This window comes from Mchenga conophoros, linkage group LG12, assembly GCF_057382185.1.
Source record: "Mchenga conophoros isolate Kocher_MC1m ecotype Shallow Benthic linkage group LG12, M_conophoros_male_GT1.1, whole genome shotgun sequence".
Lineage (NCBI taxonomy): Eukaryota > Metazoa > Chordata > Actinopteri > Cichliformes > Cichlidae > Mchenga > Mchenga conophoros.
In genome coordinates, this window is record NC_140537.1 from 16,230,030 (window position 1) to 16,253,012 (window position 22,983).

The window sequence follows — 22,983 nt, forward strand, 5'->3', positions numbered from 1 at the left end:
TTTCTTCTTTTTCGCATCTCACACCCATAGTCACACTATGCAGCCATTATTATATATTACCATAATAAATTATGAATAATGTTATTATGGATAACCAAGCACATCAGACGCTGTTTCATTTGCATTTTGTTTATTTGTCGTTTTCATACACTGCACATAACATTGTTAAATACTGTAATGGAAGTGTTTACGTTACAAGAAAATCTTTTTTTTCTTTTTAAAAAAAGAAAAGAAAAGAAAAACACTTATCACTTGTGTCTAAATGTAAAAAGAAAAAAAAAAGCATAACTTCTTAGCAAATGCTCTTCAAATAAACTAATCAAGATGGAACACAGACATCTTTTAAGTTTTTTCTATACTTAAGGCATATAATTGCAAATCAACAGCTAATTTAGAGGAGAGAGGGTCGTAAATGAAGGGCATTAGTGCTCCAAGTCAACGATCCATGATGTTGCAATAAACGATTTTCATTCTGTTTGAAACAGAAATCGATGCTGTCTCACTTATTATTTTGGCATTGTAGGTCTTTATGCATGCATGTGTGTGTGTGTGTGTTGGGTCATCTTTCTAAGATGTATACCACGAAACAAATTCAACAAAGCCAGGTTATCTTTGTGTTAGTTGGCTTGACAAAACCTAAAATGCCACAACAGTGGCTGTCAGCTGCCTTTGTTAAGTCTGGCTTTCGTTTTTTGGCGATCAGTAGTATTTACCATGGTGATTTAGTCAGGTTAAAACAGAGCAACCTTTCTAACACTGAAATCTCTGACTTTAAGCTTAAGATAGCTCATTAATCTCACTTCGAAGTACACCTCTGGTGTGTGACCCTGTGTTCACCTAATGATCTGTGGCACTGACACAGAAATGGGAAGGAGGGTGTCCGGTGATCATCAGGTTGCTTTGGCCTTGATAACGTGGGGATCAGAGCAAGAAACAATATGCAATCATCCCTTTCTACACAGTTCATTTTCACTGCTCTGCAGGAAACAGTACAATGATAAGGGCTCCCCAAAAAAGTAAAAAGCAAAATGTGCAAATTGAAAACAATGCAACAACAGTAGCGTGTGATTGCACAAATTAACTGTGGTGCAAAAAAGCTACTTGCTCATTATTTACCATTGGATTATTCAGTCAGATGCTCTTCATACAGTTTGTTACTCAACTATTCAATTTCATACATTCCCTCCTAAACTCTGTGATGCCACATCTCTCTTTGCCATTTAGGCAAAGAGAGCAGAAGTATTGAAGGTGGTGTTAATGAGTGCAATGACCTGGTCTGTGCTACATATTAACCCCTTAAGGTACAACAACAATACAGTTTCCTCTGTTTGGAGAATCAGACTTCTACGACACAATCAAATATCTGAGCATCAGCACATTCAATTTTAATTATCCCTCAGGTTAAAAAAGTAAGCGTTTAAATAAAAAAAAACTAACAAACAAACTAGAAAATAAAAAATATATATATGCAACTCAGAATTTAGGTAAACAGAACAGCTGAGTCAGTTATGATAATGTTTCTTATTCTTCTGGGAAACTGAAATCACTTTAGAGCATCAAACAAACGTTTCTTTTTTGTCAGCTTTTATCAGTGTGTTATGTTAAATCATGTTGACCAGGAGAAGAGCTCTCAAACACAAGTGCAAGTCCTACCATAGGAGGAAACCACCACTTTACTAATCTTTTTATTACATATTGATTAATTTCAAATATGTTCATTCTCCTAGATTTTAAACCAAGGTTTCTATAAGGTAATTTGATTATTTGTTGTTGTCAATATCATCATAGCACTTACGATATTCTAACAAGGTCTCACTGTCGCCACTGTCATGGCGAAGTAAAGTCACAGCAGATAAAGACGGGAGGGCAGGGGAGCTCATGTTGTGTGGAAAAGAGCGGGGGGGGGGGGGGCAGAAGGCTGGAAAGGCAGAGTTACTGTATTTGACAGGTGGTAGAGGAGGTTGCCTGGCAGCACATGCAGGTAGGGTTGACTGATTTGGGTGGGATCAAATCCAGGTCCTCGTCGTCGGGGATTTCGTCAAGGCGGTAGCCATCTTTCAGCAGCTGAATGTTCAAATCTTGATTGATTTGCTGAAAAATGAGAGGACACAGAGAGAGGTCAGTGAGTTACAGCATCATTTACAAACCCTTGGGTTGCAGATCGCCGGGCTGCAGAGCTTTTTGCAAAAGCTGGAATGTGCAAAAAGTAATGAAGACCAAACATGTAACTTTATGTGCTGATTCCCTTCCTGTCACACAACGAATTACTAAAATCATGTGACTCTAGTGAAAAAATAGTGGTGGACAGGAGTTTACATCCACCCATCATGGGCGTGAAGGTCATGGTAAGAAAGAGTGACCTTTATCCTTTAGATCCAGATGTACAGCTGACTCCTGTCCTGTCGAGGTGGCTCTTCTATGTGGCTGTTTGGTTTGTCTAATGTAGAAGACTGAGAACTCCTCATTACACTGCATAGTATACACTACGATGTTTAGTTTGTGTTTGGGAGAGTTGTCCTTGGGACAAACCATTATGATGATGATGATCCTAATTCGAGGAGGCCAATGTTCACATTTTGGACAGAGAAGACAGCTGGTTTGAAAGAGGATAAAAGATGGCCTCATCTATGTGCACTGTGAACGATCATCTTTGAACAGAGGGGGTGCCTTATGACACCAGCTGTCTGCCACCTACAATCCAGTTTTGAGATCTGTTCCCAGATGCCTTAACGCCCACTCACATCTTGCATCAGGTGATCTCAATGGTTCAAATGATAGGGTGAAGCAAGATCTCACAATCGTTGCACCCAAAACCTCTCCTGATAATGACCCACACCCTTTTCACATCTTGGCTCATGTGATGAGGCACATGATCAATAGTGGGCCAATGACCCTCTTAAGGGACAACTCCCACTCCCACTTCCACAAGCTCCTTAGAGTTCTTTTGGAGTCATTTACATTTCTGGTTTGCTGGCACAGATCCGGCTTTTAAGCATAGTCAAAAGATTTTCGAACAGACTGGGGTTGGGGCTTTGGGAATACCATTGCAGAAACTTAATGTTAACCTGCTTTTTCCACTCTAAATTCAGTTTTGATGCGTTTGGGATCATTGTCTTTTTGGAAAACCCAGTGTGTGTTTAATTTTCAACTGCATAGCTTTTGATTTGCAGTGAAGTTTAAGAAAATGGAAGTTGTTTTCCATTATTTCACTTCGTGCAATATACCAGTTTCTCTGACAGCAAAACAGCCCCGGAGCATGATGCTACCACCACCATGCTTGACAGCTGGTACAGTGTTCTTAGGTTTGAAAGCCTGAATCTACAATCTACAGTTCTTCTTAGATTTTCGCTGAGTTCTTTGGAAATCTGAGTATTGATCAGTCCAGTGACTGCTGTTAAACAAAACCTGTTTAGGATGGCAAACAGAAACTACCATTTGTAGTCAATATATGCTGTATTCCACCCTGGAAAAGTTTATAGAAATATATGGGCTCAAATTGTGGTCATAAATATTTTGTACTTGTAAATCAGTTTTGTATGTGTAAAAAGAATTTGTGTGTGCATAAAAAAGATTTGCATGTGGACATAGACAAAAAACACTTGTGAAACTCTGCACTCAGGTTTCAACTTACAAGTACGGATTTTGACCCTATTTTTCTTCCTTTCAGCTGATTGGTCAATGTCAGGTCAATCACAAATTTAACTATCGAATCAGAGAACAGATGGGTTTGGCTGTCGGAGGGGCACTTTTTTGAACTGCAGGTCCTTGAAGGGTAATACAGTTTGAATCTTTTTTACGCACACACAAATCCTAATTTACCAGTACAAAATATTTATGACCACAATTTGAGCCCATAAAAATACCATGACATGATGAGTAGATGCAAACATCTAGTAGTAGGCTCATCTAATCTGTGTTTTTATTTATTTATTTTGTTGAAGTAGCTGTTTAATGTTTGACAGTCTCAGACAGCTTATTGAGATAGTGTACTTCTTCGCTTTACTGCAGAAAATTAGGTGAGAGGATTAGTGCCACTCTCGTATGTATAAGAAAAACTTAACTCAAGTTAGCAGGCAGGTATTTTAATTTATCATAAAGGAGAGATATTTGTGAGAGCAGCTACAGGCTTAGCAGAAAGGTAACAAAATCTACACCTCAAAAGTTTAATAATTGGCATGTTTTATCTAGTTTGTATGATGTACTGAATGACCCAACCTTTAAAACCATTCTTATATGTGCTCAGGTTATCTAATTCCTCTGAGTGTCCACTGATTACCAGCAAAAGGTCCATTATTTCCTAAAATGTTGAGAATCCCTTTAAACATTTTAGGAGTTTCTTTGCAAAAAGCAGGAAAAGCGTGTGTTTGTGTTTTAATTGTTTTAATTTGGTCCTTAAAACACTCCTCAGGACATCATTTGTCCAAAGCACACAGGAGGACAGGTAGGGAAAAGAAAGGAGAAAAATAGATATGTTTATATAAATCACTGGTAAATCAAAATCTGATTGTACTAATGCAATAAAACATTAACATTAACAACAAACATTAGGACTGTCTATGCTCGTGATTTAGACTGGCTAAAAGTTCGAGTGGTAACCATGGCAAAGTGAGATTGGGCACTTTCACAGATGGCTGGAAGCATCATCACTTGGAGCGTGATAACTACTGTTCCTGCTGTGATTTTTTTAAATAACCAAAATAATTCCTTTGTTTGCACAAAAAGTGTGCAGTCATTTTATCTATATGCTGTTCTGCACTCTATCAACAATAAGCACAACAAACAACCTCTGTTCGGCCTGCAGTGGAAACAGTAACTGTATATGTACTTGTTACACCCAGGTTAGCTGGAACTAAGAGAGCAAATAACTGCTTTAAAGTATGTAACGTGCATTAGCTATTCATTTCTGACAGCATGTTGGAATTAGGATCTGACACTGTAAAACTCACCCTACAAAACCCACAAGCTTAGACTCGTCACAGACAGGTTATAAATATGAGGATGCGTCTGCGATTTGCACTTATAGTGGCAGCAGCGTTACAAACAAGATTTGCAGGAGCAGACATGCAGATATCACATTTCATTTGTATCCAGCTTTGTGTCTAATACACATTTGTCTGCAGATATATCTGCAGTGTAATCATGCGCTTGCAGGGAGTGTACATGCCCACAGAATTGCCATGGATAGTTTTAACACTGGCTTGTAAAACCCTAACACTTAGCCTCTTAATAATTATGGAAGATGGGGGGAAATATGAGAGTAAATACAAGGGGGTGGGATCCACTGATATTTGCTGAAGCACAAGCTCTTACCTCGGCTGAAGAGTATCCCGACGAGGAGTATCTAGACATGTCAAAGTCATCGTCACTGAAACAGAAAAACACAGGATACTATATTAATATCATTAATGTTTGCTTATGTGCTTCTCAGAAAGAAAGATGTTTGTGTGTCCACCTGTCTGTATCTAGGGCCACCAAAGGCTTCTCATCCGGGCTCTGGTCTAAAGACGAATAGCCTTTATTGGGAACTACCAACCTGCATTGAGGGGAAAAGAGAGAGAGTTGAGATCAGGCGCAGAGGAGGAAAAAACAGTTTCACAAGCTGTAAGAAGTGAGCAAAAACAGGACTGGCAGAGATGTTGAAATAAATGAAAAGTAGGCCTGGAGGCAGCGTCACAGCTGAATCACTGGAACAACAGAAGCGTGAAAGCAGTATAATGTCTAACTTCAGACATCTTACAAACCCTACATCAGTACGACTCTTTTTTTGTACAGCCTTAAAACACATTTTTGTTTCCACACATGGCACATTTAGAAAGAACAAAATAAGCTTAATTTCTACATTTGAAATACTGTCACACCTAAGCATCTTTATTTGTATTTTTCTGTGGCTTCACTTCAGGCTGGATCATTACAATTGTTACAGTACTCCTATACTTAAAGCTACTACAGTTACACAATTACACCACATGAATCTCTTTCAACACGTAAATTGCACTGTATGAGGTTTGCTGTGAGAAACTTCTAATTACTGAGATTTTGTTTATCAATAACAACCAGCCAACAGAAGTCTTTCTCATAATTTCTCGACTGACCCCACGATGAGACTGCTCGCATCTTACCGTGTTCTGGCCATGACATTGTTCTTCTTGGGCTGCTGGTTGACTGGACTACCTACAGCGTTGCCGTTCTTCAGCGAGCCCTTCCTAGCCAGCTCTCTCTGTTTCTCTGTGTAAGGAACACAGAAGCAGGCAAAGGCATAAAGGTTGAGCTTTGAACAATAAATGATCTGTATAAGAGTGACGGAATAAGTTTAACTAGTAAACTACAGTAAGGTAAAGTAATACTTGAGTTAAATGTTGCAAATATGCACAAATATGCACGCATGTTCATGTTTACTTTATTTAGGCACACTTATGAGAATCAGGTGTGATGACCTGATTTAGTTGAATTCTATATTAAGTCAATCTTTACTTTAAGAAGACTGAGATGGCATTTCTTACTTAAGAAGACAACGTTTTGGTAAGCTGTGCAGCAGAGTAACAGACGTGACTTCAGGGCAGATCAGTTTCTGCTCACTGGAGAGATTTGCTTCAATGATCAGCTGACCAAAGAGTGCTGATTGTTGCTGTGTGAGCTTAGAGAACTGTTAAATTTGTTTAACATATTACAATTCAAAGGCCTAGAAGTAAAACGTATTCAGAAACTTTGCATGTGACATCAAAAACTAGAACCTTCCCCTTTCGGCATCAGCTACTGCTGAACTAAAATCTAAAAACATTTGAATGTCAATGTATTTTCTTAACCACTTATAGGCTGGGGTTGTAGGCGAGGCTGATGCCTATCTCAGCTGACAACGAGAACAAGAGTACCGTACACCCCGGAGAGTTGCAAGCTCCTCACAGGGCTAATACAAAGAGACAAACAACTCTGCACACTAACAACTTCACCTACTGCCAATTTAGCTTCACCATTTAATCCATGCAGTCACTGGGAGAACCTGCAAACTCCACACAGAGAGGCCTGGCTCACCAGCATTTTTCAAACCTGACCCTTCTTGCTGTGAGGAATCTGCACCAAATACGTTTTGACATGACATATAGATGTAGATTGTATTTTTGTTTTGCTTGTTTCTTTATCTCAAGGTCACAAAAGCAAAGTGATGAATTTAACAAACATGCACACCTAATGAAATCAACATAGCTGCCAAGGTAGTTTTTATAACAATGTTTAATTGGACGCAGGACCAAGAAACGGCGAGAGAGAGAAGATAGTGGCAACGTATACATAACTGTAGCTGTACAGCCTAAAAAAAGAGCGTTGACTAACAGAGTAGCTCACTAATTCTTAGATATTATTGACTCTGAGTAAACATACAGTAGCAAACAGTAAAAATAAAAAAACATTAAAAACTATGTGCTCCTGCTCGCCACTGGACTCTGTCCAAGGTGCTGAAATGAATCTTTAAGAACTGTGGCTTTCTATAAAGACGGCATGAGAGGGGCCAGAGAGGCTGTTATTCCCTGCCTTGAAGACAATCACATTGGGTTTTGGGAACATGCAATTGGCCTTTTGTTAAAAATAATAGACTAAAAGATTAGTGGACAGATTCTAAACATAATCAGCAGATTCGTGAATAAAGACAATAATCTGTAGCTGCGGCCCTATTACAGTAGTAACCGCATTCGTTTTTACTTAGCAAGGCATCAAGAATAATCATAGAGGCCAATGTGCCATTAATTAAAATGCCTCAGCACAGCTATACAGTATCTATGCTGGTTCCTTTACGATCTGTGTCTACAGACTACGCACCATTTTGTGTTTGACAGTCAATCAAACAACACTCCAACAACCACAGATGGACAGACAGACATTTAGCCTGCAGTTAAAACTGTATCTCTCACCTATTTTCATCTGCAAAGGTGAAGGCTTGTAGTTTATAGTGACAGGCTCCCCCTCTCTGGTGTCTGAGTCAGCCTCTGAAGCTGTGGACGAGGCAGGGTCCTGGACACAAGGAAGTGCAGAGATGTGTTTTACTGAGGCAGCGATGAATAATGAATATCGTTTTGTAATGCAGAGTAATACCCACCATAGCTAAGCAACGGGAATAAATGGTAATAAACACAGATCTGTGATTTGTGCCAGCAGTCTTAAAATAAATGTGCATCTTACAACCAGAGAGCAAAGGCAAGAGGGATGAAAGGCTTTATAAACAACAACAAATGAGGAACGGTGGGGACTTCTGGTGTGGGGGCACCTGGAGACAGCAGGTCAGGTTGCTTTAGTCTAGTCTGGTTCCCCAGCGCCCCGGCGGCGGGCAGCAGAGGCCGCCCTGCAGGCTGCAGTAACCCCGGGCCCCGCTACAGGCCACGGAGCGCTCCGTTAAACCGTTTACACTGAGATTTGTATGTAAAGGCGAACCTTTAATGGCACGTACAAACATATACAAGCGATAAGGAGCCCCCTGCTAATCCCGTCAAAGTGACGCAAGTGGCGTCGATACCAGAGTAACTTGCTGCATGGATGCTGAGGATGCAGCAGCAGCAGCAGTGCTGGGATGGGATGCTTGTTTTCGCCAGACATGACGGATGCTGCGCAGCAGACCGGACGCTGTTTGCGTTATGCCGAGCGACAAAAACAAACAAACAAACAAACAAACAAAACACAACAAAGCTTGTTTGTGAGCAAAATCCACGTCCCCTCGTGTATTCCGCCGTCGTTTATTCGATTTCACTCCGTGGAAGCAGCCGGGAAACTTGATGGAGAACGTTCTAATGGCATTACACATGGCAGGTGATGCGATTGTCGGGGTCTCAGTCTATGAATGGCAAGGCCTCAAACACTACACAAGTATGCGCGGTTGTAATGCCATTTTTAATTAAACAAGGCAAACAGATCAAGCGCCGCCGGTCATTTCCAGACTGTTCTAGACTTACCAGCGGCTGCATCTCAGCCTGCATCTCCGCCTCCTGTACAGCACTCGGCACTTGAAATCTGTCTATTTCTTCCATCATTTTGGCAACGCGCCTCTTCCCTCCCTTCTCCTCCAAAGTGAACGATGGTAGCGGATCCTTTCGACGAGTTATCGCCGAGATCGTAAGTGATCTCCGATTTCTAATAATATTTGTAGTTTTCCGGTGGAGAACTACATCCCAGCAGGCAGTATGTCGGCGATGGTGTGACCAGTTGGATGACGGTGACTCCACCACCCACTTCCGGGTCTGGCATCCCAAAATAGGGTACGGGGACCCAAGAGGGCCTTCCAAAGAGTATGGTCCCCAACAAAGTGTGCAGTTGGAGGATTATGTGAATGACTCGTTACACAGTATATGAGTATTTCCCCTTTTCTTGTTATTCACTCGATATTTGCCATGTATAGACCTGCTCAGGCACAATCTCTAAAGAATTATTTAAGTTTAAATATTAGTACATTTGCTCTTTAATAACTTTAATAACTAATAAATTACTTTAATAATTCTTCTGAATCACTATTTCAGTATTAAAATATTCCAATTTTTCATTGAGTAAATTATTGGAGAACCTACATAAATGAACTAAAATGTATATTAAGAAATAATAAGCTGTCATTCCTGTTGGACAACATTTCCCACCCCATGCAGGAGACTCACAGCACAGAGCAGCTTCTTCAGTGGCAGGTTGCAGCACCCACGATGTGGGACAGAGAGATTTCACAGGGCTTTCCTTCCAGCTGCTGTCAGACTCTGCAGATGATCACACAGGTGCAGACAGACACACACGCACATCCCATACAGAATTGTAACTGTCTCCCTGATGTGCAGTATTACCAAGTGCAATTTTTTCCTACTATAACAGAGCATTTTATTCTATTTTGTACAGTATTTTATTCTATTGTATATAGTATTTATTAGTATTTAAATAGTATTAGTATTTACTCGTGTTTTATAGTATGTTATTCTGTTTTATCGTACCCTATTCTATTGTGTTTTTCTTAACTTTTACTGCTTTTAAACTTGTACTTTGTGCCGTGACCAAAACCAAAAAATTTCCTACGTGTGAGACTAATAAAGTCTTATCTTATCTTATTTTATCTTATAAAATTATAAAATAATGGAAGCACCAAGTGTCAGCTTGATGGTTTTGTCAATATAGAGAAAAATCAGTGGGAGGTTGTGTCCTATAAAAAACACTGTGTCCCAAATGCAGTGATTCAAAACTAGTAGCTCGCTGCTAAGTGTGATTTTTCATATACTAAAAAGCAAACATGTGGCAGAGCACTGCTTCATTTAAATGGAAGTGGAGTTGGATGGCACTATGAACGGTAAAGAGGTTATCATGCAAGAGGAAAACAAAATCAGAAAGTTATAATAGCTGCCTTGTTTTCCTAAATAAGGAGGCTTGTGTTCATTAACAGAAAAGCAATGATCAGGAGACAACTAGACAGTGGTCTTTTGGAGTGTTTTGGATATGTTTCCCTTTCAAAGGTAAAGAAATTACTGGAGCTCTAAAAAACAAACAAGCAAACAAACAAACAAAAACTATGAACATATGGGGAAAAGTTCTTTGTCTTCGTAAAATACAAAAACAACTTTGATATAATGATGGAAAGAACTGTTCAGAGTGAACTCATGTCTTGCATGTCATTATTATTTACCCACTTGCTGAGCATGACATGTGCAGATATGAAAGGGAATTCTGTGTACTAAAAATTAGACAAAAGCATCACATTTCACTGGATGATGGATCAGTAATAAACATATCGATACAAGAAACAGTCAAAGCTACCAAAGAGCTTTTGATGTTTAAAAAGGTAAAATATGTTTTAAATGACTGCAGCAAACATCTGATTTCATTCTCACTGAGTTGCATTTCACTTACTGGGCACCAGTCTATAGCCAGTGGGACCACAAAATAAGTAAAAAGAAGCATGTCTGTACAAAGCAGATGGTTATCTCCAGTTACATCTGTAAGTGTTTAGACAAAGATTTTTTTCTTTGTGTAATTTTGTCTCTCTACAACACCACAGTGGATTTTAAATCAAATAATCAATGCATGATTAAAGTGCAGATTTTCTCATTTTTAAAAGGTATTCCATTGAGTGTTTAGGAATTACAGCAGATTAATACATAGTAAACATGATTGTTTGTGAGTCTCACTGCCTGCAGTTATGTCTACAGTAACGGAAAAGAATGTGCTATTAAAATAAGATCAGGTCATTGGGCTGGCTATTGTATCATATTTCTTTGCCTTGAGTAACTCTTGTGTTTGCAGTATGCTTTAGCTCATTATCTATTAACCCAACCCTGGTTTCTAAATCCTTTTTCTACTCATGTGAATGTCTCTTGATTGTAGATCTCACCTCCTTAGGAGTGTTTCTGACTTGGTTAGATGTTGCAAAGGGGTTTTTCTTAACCAAGCAAAGATTTCGCAAGGTCTGTGGTCTTTCAGACCTTTTGGTGTTGCTGAGTATTCCTTCTTTTGAGGACTGTAGCAGATTGTTTTTGCTGTCTCTCTTATAGATTTATTTGGTTTAGTCAGTCATGATGGCCTCTTTCACCTGCACTGACATCTTTTTGGAGTTGTTAAGAGTTCAAGTGAAAAGTTCAGTACTTGGGATCTACTCTGGATTTTTTATCTACTTACCTGGCCATAAACGTCTTGTCTGTAAATTGTTCCAAGTGCTTCTGAGCCTTTAATGCATAAAAGGGGCTTTTGTTCCTAAACACTTAATGCAATAATTTTGTTGAATCCCTGTACTTAAAGCTAAAAGTCTTCACTTCAAATATATATTGATTTAAAATCCTTGTGGCCATGTATGGAGGCAAAATTACAAAAACTGTACATTGTACATATAATTATGCAAATATCCAAGAAAACCTGACAGTTATATAATTTCACAAAACAAAAAGCAGTGAAATTTAACGAATCACAATTAATCCAGTACAATCTAAGGTATTCTGCTACTTCACTTAAGTACTTTTACTCCAGGCTTCTTGAAATACAAATATAATGAAATTTTAAAGTAGTCTGTAGAGGTAATAGACTTAATAAGTTATTACCTTAACAAATGATCTTGTTAGGGGCTGATACTTTTGATGCTTTAAATACGTTAATTAAAAAACACATATTAAACAGAATCCAAATGCAGAGCCTTTAGTGGGAAGTAATTTTTACATAGCTGCATATTTAATTTGTGGATTAAGGTCTCGTCTATGTGGAACTAACTACAGCTTGAAAATTTAAAACTGTTATTTTGGGTCTTTAAACTGCCAAACTTCTGTCCTTTACCTGTAAAAATCCCTGGCAACAATTCCTTTGCATAGTGTAAGTTGTTAAATTCATTACAAAAATTAATAAGCCTTGTATTTTTAATTAGCATTCTTCCTCTGTGCCTGGATGAGAACAAATAGAAAGAGCATCACGCAACTTTAAAAAGCCTTCGCTGAATGAAACAATCAAATCGCCTTCGTGGAGCCCATAAATTATACATTCTTAGGAAAATAACCTCTGGATAATGATGGCTTGCCAGCAGACCATGCCACTCGTTCTCAGTAAAAGTCACTGACACGTCTGACTGCATATTGTCCTTACCTGGAAATACCAGCAGAGAGCAGCAATAGTATGCTCTGCTGCACAGTAATAGAGAAGGATCGTTGCAGCAATCATCCACTGTACAGTCAAAAGGGGAAGGAAGCCCACATTAAAGGTTAAACCAGCAGGTGGCAGTCTATATCTACAGAAGACAGGGCCACAGGCTACATGGAGGATGAATGACAATGAGATGTGTGCAGGGTCAAGTGGGTTGTAGCATTTTATTCTGATAAATCCAAGCGTTTTGAGGTCCTTCCCAGCTAATCTGCTTATCTGTGTGGCTTTCTTAGTTTGAACAGTATAAGGTGCTATTAATTCCTGAGGCACAAAATGAAAAAGGTATAATTGAAAATTAATGAAAGGATAAAAAAATGTATATATATGATTCTTATTTTTCTTCTTGCTCTTCTGTTCCTCTTGAGCTCACACACACTCACCTCTGTTCCATTGTGTTTGCTGTTTCTTGCATACTGATGCTATGCCCATCAACACCATTATATGAGGTTGTTTCACGCTATAATTAGACCTCTTTTGACAGAGTAAACATTCCTATTGACTAAATTGAACTAAATTGCTACCATTTCAATGTCAGAGCCGCACAGTTGTCAAAGTCTATTTAATGGTTGTATGTCTCTGTGCATTTAATGGTGTTGAGTGACTTTATCAGGGTCCTGGCATGAAGTTCTGATTAGGTGTGATTCGGAGTTTGTCATGAATTATTCATGCACAAGAACAGTAATACAACACACATGCATACACATCCACACTTGCACTGCTCACTTTACGGCATGGATTCATACTTTCAGCCACCTGAAAGGCTTTATTTGAAGCCGCTAAATTAAATGATAGATTACATAAGATTCTGAGATCTGAAAGAAACTCCACAAAATTTTTGGCCATGCAGCATCCAAATTATAGATTAACATTTGATCCTTTGGCGATTGCTCTGCAGCACACCGAGAGACACGCATTTAGACGTAGCCACTAGCAATGACTCAGTGTGGCCTGATGTGGGTTATGCAACCCCTCCAGCAGTGCAGATGGAGTTGCAGATTACTGGTCCCTCATATATTTATTAGTAATCTCTCTGTCTCTGATATTTGCAGCTATCATTATATAACACCATGTTGAGTTCAGTGACCCTCTTCCTTCTCAGCTACAACTGGAAGATGGAGGGAATTTGCTGCTGTGTGATGCAGCATGGTGAGAGTGATGCAGAGTTCAGTGGCTATCTTCAATCTCAACTCGATGAACTCACAGTAAGCACCAAATCTGAGATTAATGAATCAGTGTAAGTATGACAGTCAGGAGATGGATGACTGGATGGACGATTAGTGAATGCCTTTGCTTATTGATAATAAGCATTGTCAGTTATAGTAGTGAATGCCTTCAATGGTCTTGAAGAGAAAATCACATTTAAAAACATCAGTGCAGTGGTTCAGACACTGTGAGTCAGACTGTGCTGACCTTCATCATCCAAGCAGCTCACTGTGGGGTAGATCGCTGGATCTTTTCTGGCCAGTTTGCCGAACTTTGGCATTTGTCTCGTTAGATGGGAAACAAATAAGGGAAAGCCTGCCAAAGAGACAGCGATAGAGAGGGAAATTGGCAGGCAGATAAATAGGAGTGAAGCAGATAAACACTGCACAGCTGACGAGCGGCTTCAAGTCATCAGCCCATCTGCCTCACATGTGCTATAAACCAATGTATTTACACATGTGCACACATGTAATCGCAGCTTTTGTCTCTCAAGCACGCACACGCTAATCTGACATTTAGTTAATATATAGAGAGATTTTTAATCTCTTCTCAGAAGATCTGACAAATGCATGACTCTTTTTAATCTTGTTAGTTCTTCGACTTTAAAGAGCCACAAAAACAAAAAAATCAGCAAAAATCAGTGTAAAAGCACCATGACTATAATTATTCCAGTAGAAATTCAGCATCCAGTTTTACATATGTAACAAAAAAGTACTCAGTATGGCATATAGGAAGAATGAACTACATTACTGATACAAAGGATCCTCTAACATCTTTAGTGTGTCTGTTTAATGCTGAAAATGGAAAAGGTGGACTGGCTCATGATTATTTTATATATAGTTGGCTTAATCGACAACAATTTAGCCTATTAAATTTCCTTATGCCCGTTTGTTGTTTCTTCAGTTTACGGTGGAGCAGAAGATTCTAAATATTGCACATAGCATGAGTACAGTATTTTGGTAAGGCAACGTAGTTTTTTTTCTGCTCGTGCCCTTTAGTGTGCTGAAGCCATACGGAGAAAAATAATGACCAAAATATAAGAAACACCATATAATGATGTTAACTGTCACTCAAAGAAAAATGTATCCATAGTAAGCACTCGCAAGTTCCCCAACCCCACGGCCGTTATAATGATGCTGGATTGTGGTTACAAGATAAGAATTACACACTTGTAGTTCACTAACAACAGGATGTGGGTCACTGCTGAGGTCAGTGTGTTCCACATTGATTACTTCAGTGCAGGAGGTTGAAGTCAATTGTTATTTTAATTCAAGCACTAATGTTTAAATAATTTGGAGGGAAAATGATGGTGATACACACTGAAAGGGCAGAGCAACACTGATTGCAGACCACATTAGTTAGAAACAAGAGTAAATGAGTTTATTGTTGATACAAAATAGACTGTCAAGATTGCATGGCATGGAGGACAATAGCATTAATCTGTAAGGCAGCAACAAATGATTAATTTCAAGATCAGCTATTCTTTTGAATGTTGTTTGAGTGATCATTTAGTTCATTACAAAAAAAGAAAAAGAAAAAAAGAAGCATATTCAGTACCAAAGATAACTTAATCTCATCGTGTGGCAAACATAAAACAAAGCTGCTTAGTTCACAATGATGCTGAATGATACTGCGATTGCTTTTTTGTCCATGTCTCATTTTCCTTAAGTACCTATCCAGCAGGGATTGCTGGAGCCTACCTCAGCTGTCATAGGGAATCTGGGTACACCCTGAACAGGTCACCAGTTTCACTTTCACACCTTTGGAAAATTTAGAATGAACCAAATGTTGGTGTATTTGGAAGCCAAGCAAAGCTGTGACACTCAGTTCAAGGGCAATCACATGAAATATAAAAATCTTCACATATAAGAAGCTGCATTATAATTTGAATTTATATGATTCAGAAATATTCCAGAATTTAGCCACTAATAATCAATCCAGCAAGTGTAACAGCATCAGCATTATCATTTGTACAAGTATCCTCTTTAAAGTAAGTAGAACACAAAAGACAAAATCATATATGTATTAAGTTAACCTGAGATCCTAAACTACAAAATGAAAGCATTAAAACACAGAGCCCTCTCAATAGTTGAAACAAAATCTATTGTGTGCATACATATATGCATATACGTTTTGTCATTTTGCCAGTCAGTCTGTTGGCTCTTATCTCTCTTCCATCCGCAACATAATCTTTATATCACACAGTTAACAGCTGGAGAACATCCACTACAATAAACACACTGCTCACTCCTGTTCTGTAAGTCGTGTCATTTCCGATGATGGCTGCTTATAAACATTTTGGAGAAACCCACAGAATGAAAGCGAGGCACACCAGGACACGAGTAACGCATTTTACTGTTACATTTAATCCCGTGGGAGTTGGATCAGTGGAAGCAGAGACTTGTGTGTCAAACAGGGAGACTATCAAACAGGGCCCTCGAGCTTTCTTTTCTGTCAACAACACATCAAAGGATCCCCTTTCCTATCCTTCCCTTGCACTTCATCAATCCCCACCAAATATAAACCAAACTTTATCTCTGTCTGTCTTGACTGACACACATCCTCCAGCTACACCTTTATTCTTTCTGCCTCGTTTGGGTTTTTAGTGTCTACCTGTCGTGTTTCTGCCGCTCTGTTGCTGGCATCATTAGTGTGCAGCTATGGGGAAAAAAATATCCCAGCTGCTGTTGCTTTTTCTCTTTACTACTAAAAATGTGATTTTATGTCTTCGTGCCTCTCGACCAACGTTGTCACCTCAGTTCCTCTCTCCCAGTTAACTTTGCTGTTCGTCCTCCACATCCGCTCTGTGGCTTCAGATGGAGGGTTGAAAAGGAACAGAGCAGAGGAGGAGATCATGGTGAATCTGTGCCGAGCAAAACCAAACTGACTGACAGATGGACAGTCCCCGCGATGCACAGCAGAGATAAGAGGATTGGGCCCGCTTGTTGTTGTTGGTCTTGCCACAACTCTTAATGCAGTTAGCTTACTCTGAGCTTCACTCACTGGCACAGTCAAGATGCAGAGATGTAAACAGTGATTTATGTAACACAAAAGGAGATACAGTAGGAATGTAACGGCATGCATATATGATGTCCAGCTCCATTAGAGTTCATACCTATGGGTCTCGATTAGGCTGCAGTCAGCATATACTTCTGTTCATCCTTCTTCTGCTCCAGCTTTGCTGCAAAAGCAGGCACTTTCTCTTGGTGTGAAGGTACTTTGCAGGCCTTGTAGAGGATGACAAACAGGATGACGATGAGAAAGCCTACCACAGAGTTGCAAACAATGGCCACGATGCTCCATATAGACAGGCCATTTCTCAGTTCATGCTCCATGGTAGGTGGGACAGTGGTCTCCAAGATCCTGGTGGTCAGCCTGAGGTCTGTTAGATACCCCAGCTCCACAGATTATCCCTGAAAAGAAAGGAAATGCATAACATGAACACGGTCAATCCATATTTCATGCACTTTTGCCAGTACACACTCAAGCTGCGACACACTTGGCTGCAGTTAACCTGCCTATCATATGAGCATGCTGCTTCCATGAACGAGGTCAGCTCAGTACAGATTATTTCCTCTGACAACTTAGACTGTAGGCCAAGGTGCTTCATTCCTGCAGGTGTTATATATGGAACAACCTACATATGTATCAAACAGGCTTTTTTATGTTGAAAGTGTTATTTCAGTGTTAAATAAGGGATCTTACAGAATATTTTCATAAAGATACACAATGGAGTATTATTATTTCTTAGTGCTACTAATGTGAAGGAAAAGTGTCAGACAGATGCAGAGAAAAAGCATTGTAGGACCACTGTTAAATTTGAATAATCAGTGTGTAACAGGAGGGCATTACGGGACAAGAAACTCTCTTTGTGTGTCACAACATCCTTTTTTTATCAGTTTCCTTTATACTGGCAGAGAGCAAAGAGGTTATTAAGCTGATAAAGAAGGTGCGGGTAAGCACTTTTTCTTGCTGAATTATTGTGGATGAGTTTTAGCATTGATGTGTTTTCAGGAGGAATATGTGGGAATATAGTTGCCAGTTTTGTGGCTGATATTAAATGGGTCACTGAGGTGTACTGGTGTGTGTGTGTGAGAGAGAGAGAGAGAGACTGACAGAGTGAAAGGGGGGGAAAGAGAAGCCAGTTCAAGCATGAGATGGAGGGTGTGAATATTTTCCCTCTCAGAGTTTAACAGATAAAAACTTGAGCTCATCTCCCCACTTCTATACCTCTCTCCCTTCCCTCTAATGCATTTCTAATGAGACCACATATTTCCTCTTCTCCCCAACTGAGGGCAATACCACAACAGTCCAAGCCTACTGTTGAGAACTCATTTCAAAGTTATCCTTCCCTTTATAGGCATTTTATGACCAAGCCAAATAAAGATGGATAGCTACAAGATACAGTAGATGACAGTGATATATTTGATCTTCTTTCCAACACACAAAGCTGGTTTCACTTTGCACCAGATGGGTCCCTCTCAGGATGCTGGTGGGGCTACTGTGGGGAAAATTATCCTCATAATGACTAACTGGGACAACTGTCAATAAAACTGCCTGCACAGTTTTTCAGGATATTTCCAAAACAACCCGAGGAAGTAGGGCTGTGCGATATGTCCCATATGTCTCATATCCCGATATAAGAATTCTATTGTCTGATAATGATATAAATCACAAAAATGTAACATTTTCTGTAAATTCTGTGAATCTCGGGCAGCTCGTCTTGCGGGAAGTGTTTCCAGCTGCGCGTCATGTACCTGGAGTCGAGTGTTTTAACTGATGCATGAAACTACACATTTTTAGACATAAGTTGTAACAGCCGCCGTTTTCTTTGTGAGCATTTAATACACGGCGTGCTGCGGGGAAAAGCCTGTTCTAACGTTTGAGTCTAAGGTTTATTTTTTTAGCACCTGGCGGCTCTTTTTTTACTTCTCATCCGTAAACAATCTACTCTTTCACGTGATTCAGTTTATTTTGAAAAGTCTCAACAGGATCTTGAGCTTTATTGTGAAAGGTTTATGTGGAACATAAACAAGCGGACACGCGATGGTGTTACCTAGTTGTTGCTAAACACAATGCATAAAAACAGGCGCTTGTCTGTCTGTAGTGTGGTTATATTAAATATAAGAGAAAGAGAGAACTTTAAGAAATTAATATAGCCACTACAGTGACCATAAAAACGATGAAAAAAAATATTGCTGTAAACAGTTTATTTTGTGACACCATGAAACAAACGATAGCATAAAATGAAACAATAGACGTTTTTATATCGTCACCCGATATATATCGTTATATCGAACAGCCCTACGAGGAAGGGTTTCTTTTTTCCCACAACAGTCACACTAAGTGTGACTACTGGGTTTACATTTCCAATCAGAGCCAAAGCGAGGAATTTGTAGGTTATTAGATAGCAGTGGAATGTGATGGGGAAGAGTCTGCATGTGTCTACTAGAGAGGGGGGAAAATCAAATGAGTGTAAGCAATATATTAGATCAGAGCACTGCATGCTTATGTTAATTTCAGACAATCACTGGTGCATATAACAAGAGGAGTCATGTTGTTATTCATTATCACTAATATAACACATTTTCATAACTCATACTTCCCAGAGAAGGTAATTGTGGTCCACGTCTTACTAAATACAAGGGTAATTTGTTCTCATTAAAAAGATGAATACATTTTAATAGCAATGCTGGAAGAAAGCAAAGGCATTCAAAAATAAAAGAAATACATCTGAAAGTATTGACAGGCTGTGACCTTCGGGTCCTTAAATGACACTGCAATGCAAAGAGCCATCAGTAGGTTTTAGAAACACTTCTAAACAACACAAATTGTTGCTGCATCCTCACGTGAAAGTTGAAACTTTGACACATGAAAAGAAAAAACAATATAAACTAGGTTAAAATTTAGCTGACTTCTCTAGGTGCGAGCTCATTTTGGATTGACTGAGGCAAAGTGGAAAACTGTCCTCTGGTCGGCCAATCAAAACTTTAGAATTCTTGAAAAAAATACACATTGAGCTCCAGGCTGAATCACTCAGCTTACTTTCATCATACAGCTCAAAAGCCAGAGATTGTGAGACGATGAGGCTGCATTAGTGCACATGGTTTGGGTAACTTGGCCATCTGTAAGCCCCATTCACTTTTAAATACACAGCTTTTGGAGCAGCACATTTTGCCATTCAAGCTTTCTTGGGAAAGCATTGCTTATTTCAGCGAGACAGTCCCAAACCACATTCTGCATGTTGTACAGCAGGGGATGAGCTCTACTGCCCAAGAGTCTTGGTGCTAAGCTAGTGTTACAGAGTATAGCATGGTGGAAAAGGATGGAGAGAATCCCCACTAAGCTTTTGGGTTGGCATTTCTTTAGATTTTGTTTTGTATTAATTGCATGCTTTGGTGTTTTTTGTGTTTGATGTGAGGTGTGGGCCACACCCATGTGGGAGTGGAGATTCTACTCTAGTCCAGCTGCCAGCTATTTGGAGTTGAATACAGGGAGCAGCTGATTGGGGAGGATTGGAGCCCTTCTCTATAAAGGGGAGAGGAAACAGGAAGTAGGGGTTGTCGTTGTTTTTTTAGTAGGACACTGGTGAAGCAGGGAAGCTTCGAAGATCCAGGATGAAGTGTGCACATTTTAATGGAAAAGATTTTTAACCTGGCCTGGTTTTGCTTTTAAAATAAACTGAGGATGTTGGAGGGAGGACTCATTCTTATTGGGATGTGAGTGGATGTGCTGGAAGGCAGGAAAACAAACACTGGACTGGAGACTCTCTGTGCCCCTGACAAGGAAACTGGACCAGTTTTGGGGAAGTTCCAGCTCCCAGGATGTGATGTGGAGACCCAGCCTCGAACGAAGTCAGGCCTGAAAAGGTGGGTGGCAAGCCTTTTTGAGGAAGCTGCAGGATTGATACGTTTTGGCTGCTTGTTCTTCCAAGTGACCACCTTTCCCCTGTTTGTAACCAGGCTAACAACCCTGACCGCGGTGGCTTTGGGCCTTGGATTCCTGGCCAGAGTTGTGTCTTCAGCCAGTAGTTTTACCCGGAGAAAGAACAAATAAATCTTGTGTAACCCATTACAGTGTGCGTGTGGTGGTTCGTTACTGGTCAATATTAGAGCTACTACTTTCTTGTACGGAGGCCATTTTGGGCCTTACGTAACATTAGCCTTCCTATTTTTCCCCACCAGTCAAAGACTGAAAAAGTCTGAGGTTTTATCAAGGTAATATAGGTCAAATGAGGCACCTAACTGTTAAGCATTTGGTATCCAATATCAATCAAGAATGGGAAAACATTTGTCTTTCAAAATTGATGTCTTAGGCTCTCTGGTTCTTACAGAAGAGGTGATGCAACACACTGATAACCATGGCAATAAAAACTTTGAAATTCTTTTTTTTTTTTTTTTTTTTTTTTTTTTTTTAAATGGACTCTGCGCTCCAGGCTGAAGAGGAAAAAGGACCATGGCCTACTCCGCCAGAGGCATATTTACCAATCCAGTGGGCCAGCTTGTTTAAAACACATATTGCATCATCAAATTCAAAACGACCACATGTTTTTCGGATAGCCTTAATATTTAGAATTTTTAAAATCTAATTTTATTTTAATATATTTTTAAAAAAAAATTAAATATAGAACTCGAGAAAACATATAGATTTTAGGTTTAACATAAACGCGCACAATCAATATAAAGATAACTATAGTATGCAATGTCTCTGAGCTCAGTGACTCAGAAAAGAGTTAAGATTTAAGTCTGAAACCAGAGTAATTCAACAGTTCAATAGAGCCTCCAGGTTGTGTGTTCTCTGTGAATGGTGTCACATACAGGCCTTTTGCGGCAAAATGCAAATAATCTGATGCAAATGTATGAAAATATGGCATGCTTACAACATCAAACAAGAGGACAGTGTAGGCACGAACAAAAACAGACACCACATGGAAAACAGAAGATTACTTATGCATAATGCATCACCTGGCTGCAGACTAGCCGAATGAGCGACCCCCCACCCTCGTATCCTGTGACTGAAGTTCCTAAAAAAAAAAAACCCAACAACAACAAAAACAAACAAAAAACACTTAATACAGCAGCCTACTTGACACTCCAATCGGAAGCCTCGAGTCCACGCATTTGTTGTCTTGGTGCGCACCCCAAGAGCAAAACGGATTATAAGGAATGACTTCCAAATCTTCAGCAAGTTCACCGCGACGTTTCTTTAAAAAAAAAAAAAGGGAACTTTTACCCCGAAGTAGGTCACCAAACTGCGAGCCCGTGGGGCGTAGTTCAGCAGCAACCAGTGGGCCTGGTCACTAGCGGAGTTTCAGACTTGTAATCAAGTCGGTTAGTGACTGACTGCTGACAGGCGCAGGGCGACAGAGCGGAGATGCTTCTGTCATTGTGGCTGCTCATCATCCCCGCCTGCCCCTCCCCTTTCCTCCCCTCCCTCAGCCTGTTACTACAGACTATTTATAAAAACGCTCCTGGAACATCCCATCAAGGGCTTTCCCCCCGTCACAACGGTGAAGATCCAGTGCGTGCACAGTGCAAGAGGTTCAGCCTAAACATTCAGTGACAAGACAGTGCAATGCAATAAAAGAGATCTCGTCTTGATTAAATGGACAGAACTTTGGTCTAGCTGCTGGAACTTTGCAAAGAAGTTAGGACAGTTTGAAAGAATCTTTTGACACAATCTGAGAGTGTTGTTAAAAATATGCTTTACTTATAGAAATACACAATAAAGCTGCAGTTATATTCTAATATTAATGTTTTTTACTGTATATGGTTAACTGGAGTCAGTCACAACTACCTACTAAAAAGCACGCAGCTGAGCAGAAGCCACACAGACCTTAAATTCGTTGACTCCATTTTCCTCATTGGTATTCAACACAACAGCAGGGTGTCCCTGGGGGATTCTGCTCTATTCTCTCGGTCTCCCTCTCATCCACGGTATGTGTGCAAACACTTGTCTGTCCTTCTTTTCTGGAATGAAGGACGTCTTTGAAAAAGTGAGGGCATTTTGGCCCAACAGTGCCGAGTATGTTAGGGTTCGGGTGATCATTTGGTAATTGTGACGGTTAGGGATAAAGGGTAAGGAGCAACAGGGAATGTCACTGTGTGTCCTCACAAAGACTGAAAGCCACGTGTGTGTGTGTGTGTGTGTGTGTGT

General features: G+C 39.8%; 1 protein-coding gene and 1 long non-coding RNA gene across 2 annotated transcripts; one reads left to right on the forward strand and one right to left on the reverse strand.

Annotated features, from left to right (window-relative positions):
• Positions 1-113: 113 nt before the first annotated feature.
• On the reverse strand, positions 114-9,205 carry fam219ab (family with sequence similarity 219 member Ab). Its single transcript, XM_085294049.1, has 6 exons — positions 8,934-9,205; positions 7,902-8,001; positions 6,120-6,225; positions 5,453-5,533; positions 5,311-5,365; positions 114-2,091 (listed from the first exon to the last, which is right to left on the reverse strand). The coding sequence occupies exons 1-6, from the start codon at positions 9,009-9,011 to the stop codon at positions 1,933-1,935; spliced, it is 579 nt and encodes a 192-aa protein (XP_085150175.1). The 5' UTR covers positions 9,012-9,205; the 3' UTR covers positions 114-1,932.
• Positions 9,206-17,770: 8,565 nt separating this feature from the next.
• On the forward strand, positions 17,771-20,898 carry LOC146562358 (uncharacterized). The gene is made up of 2 exons (XR_014894640.1): positions 17,771-20,696; positions 20,790-20,898. It is a non-coding gene; the product is annotated as an uncharacterized LOC146562358 (long non-coding RNA).
• Positions 20,899-22,983: the final 2,085 nt, after the last annotated feature.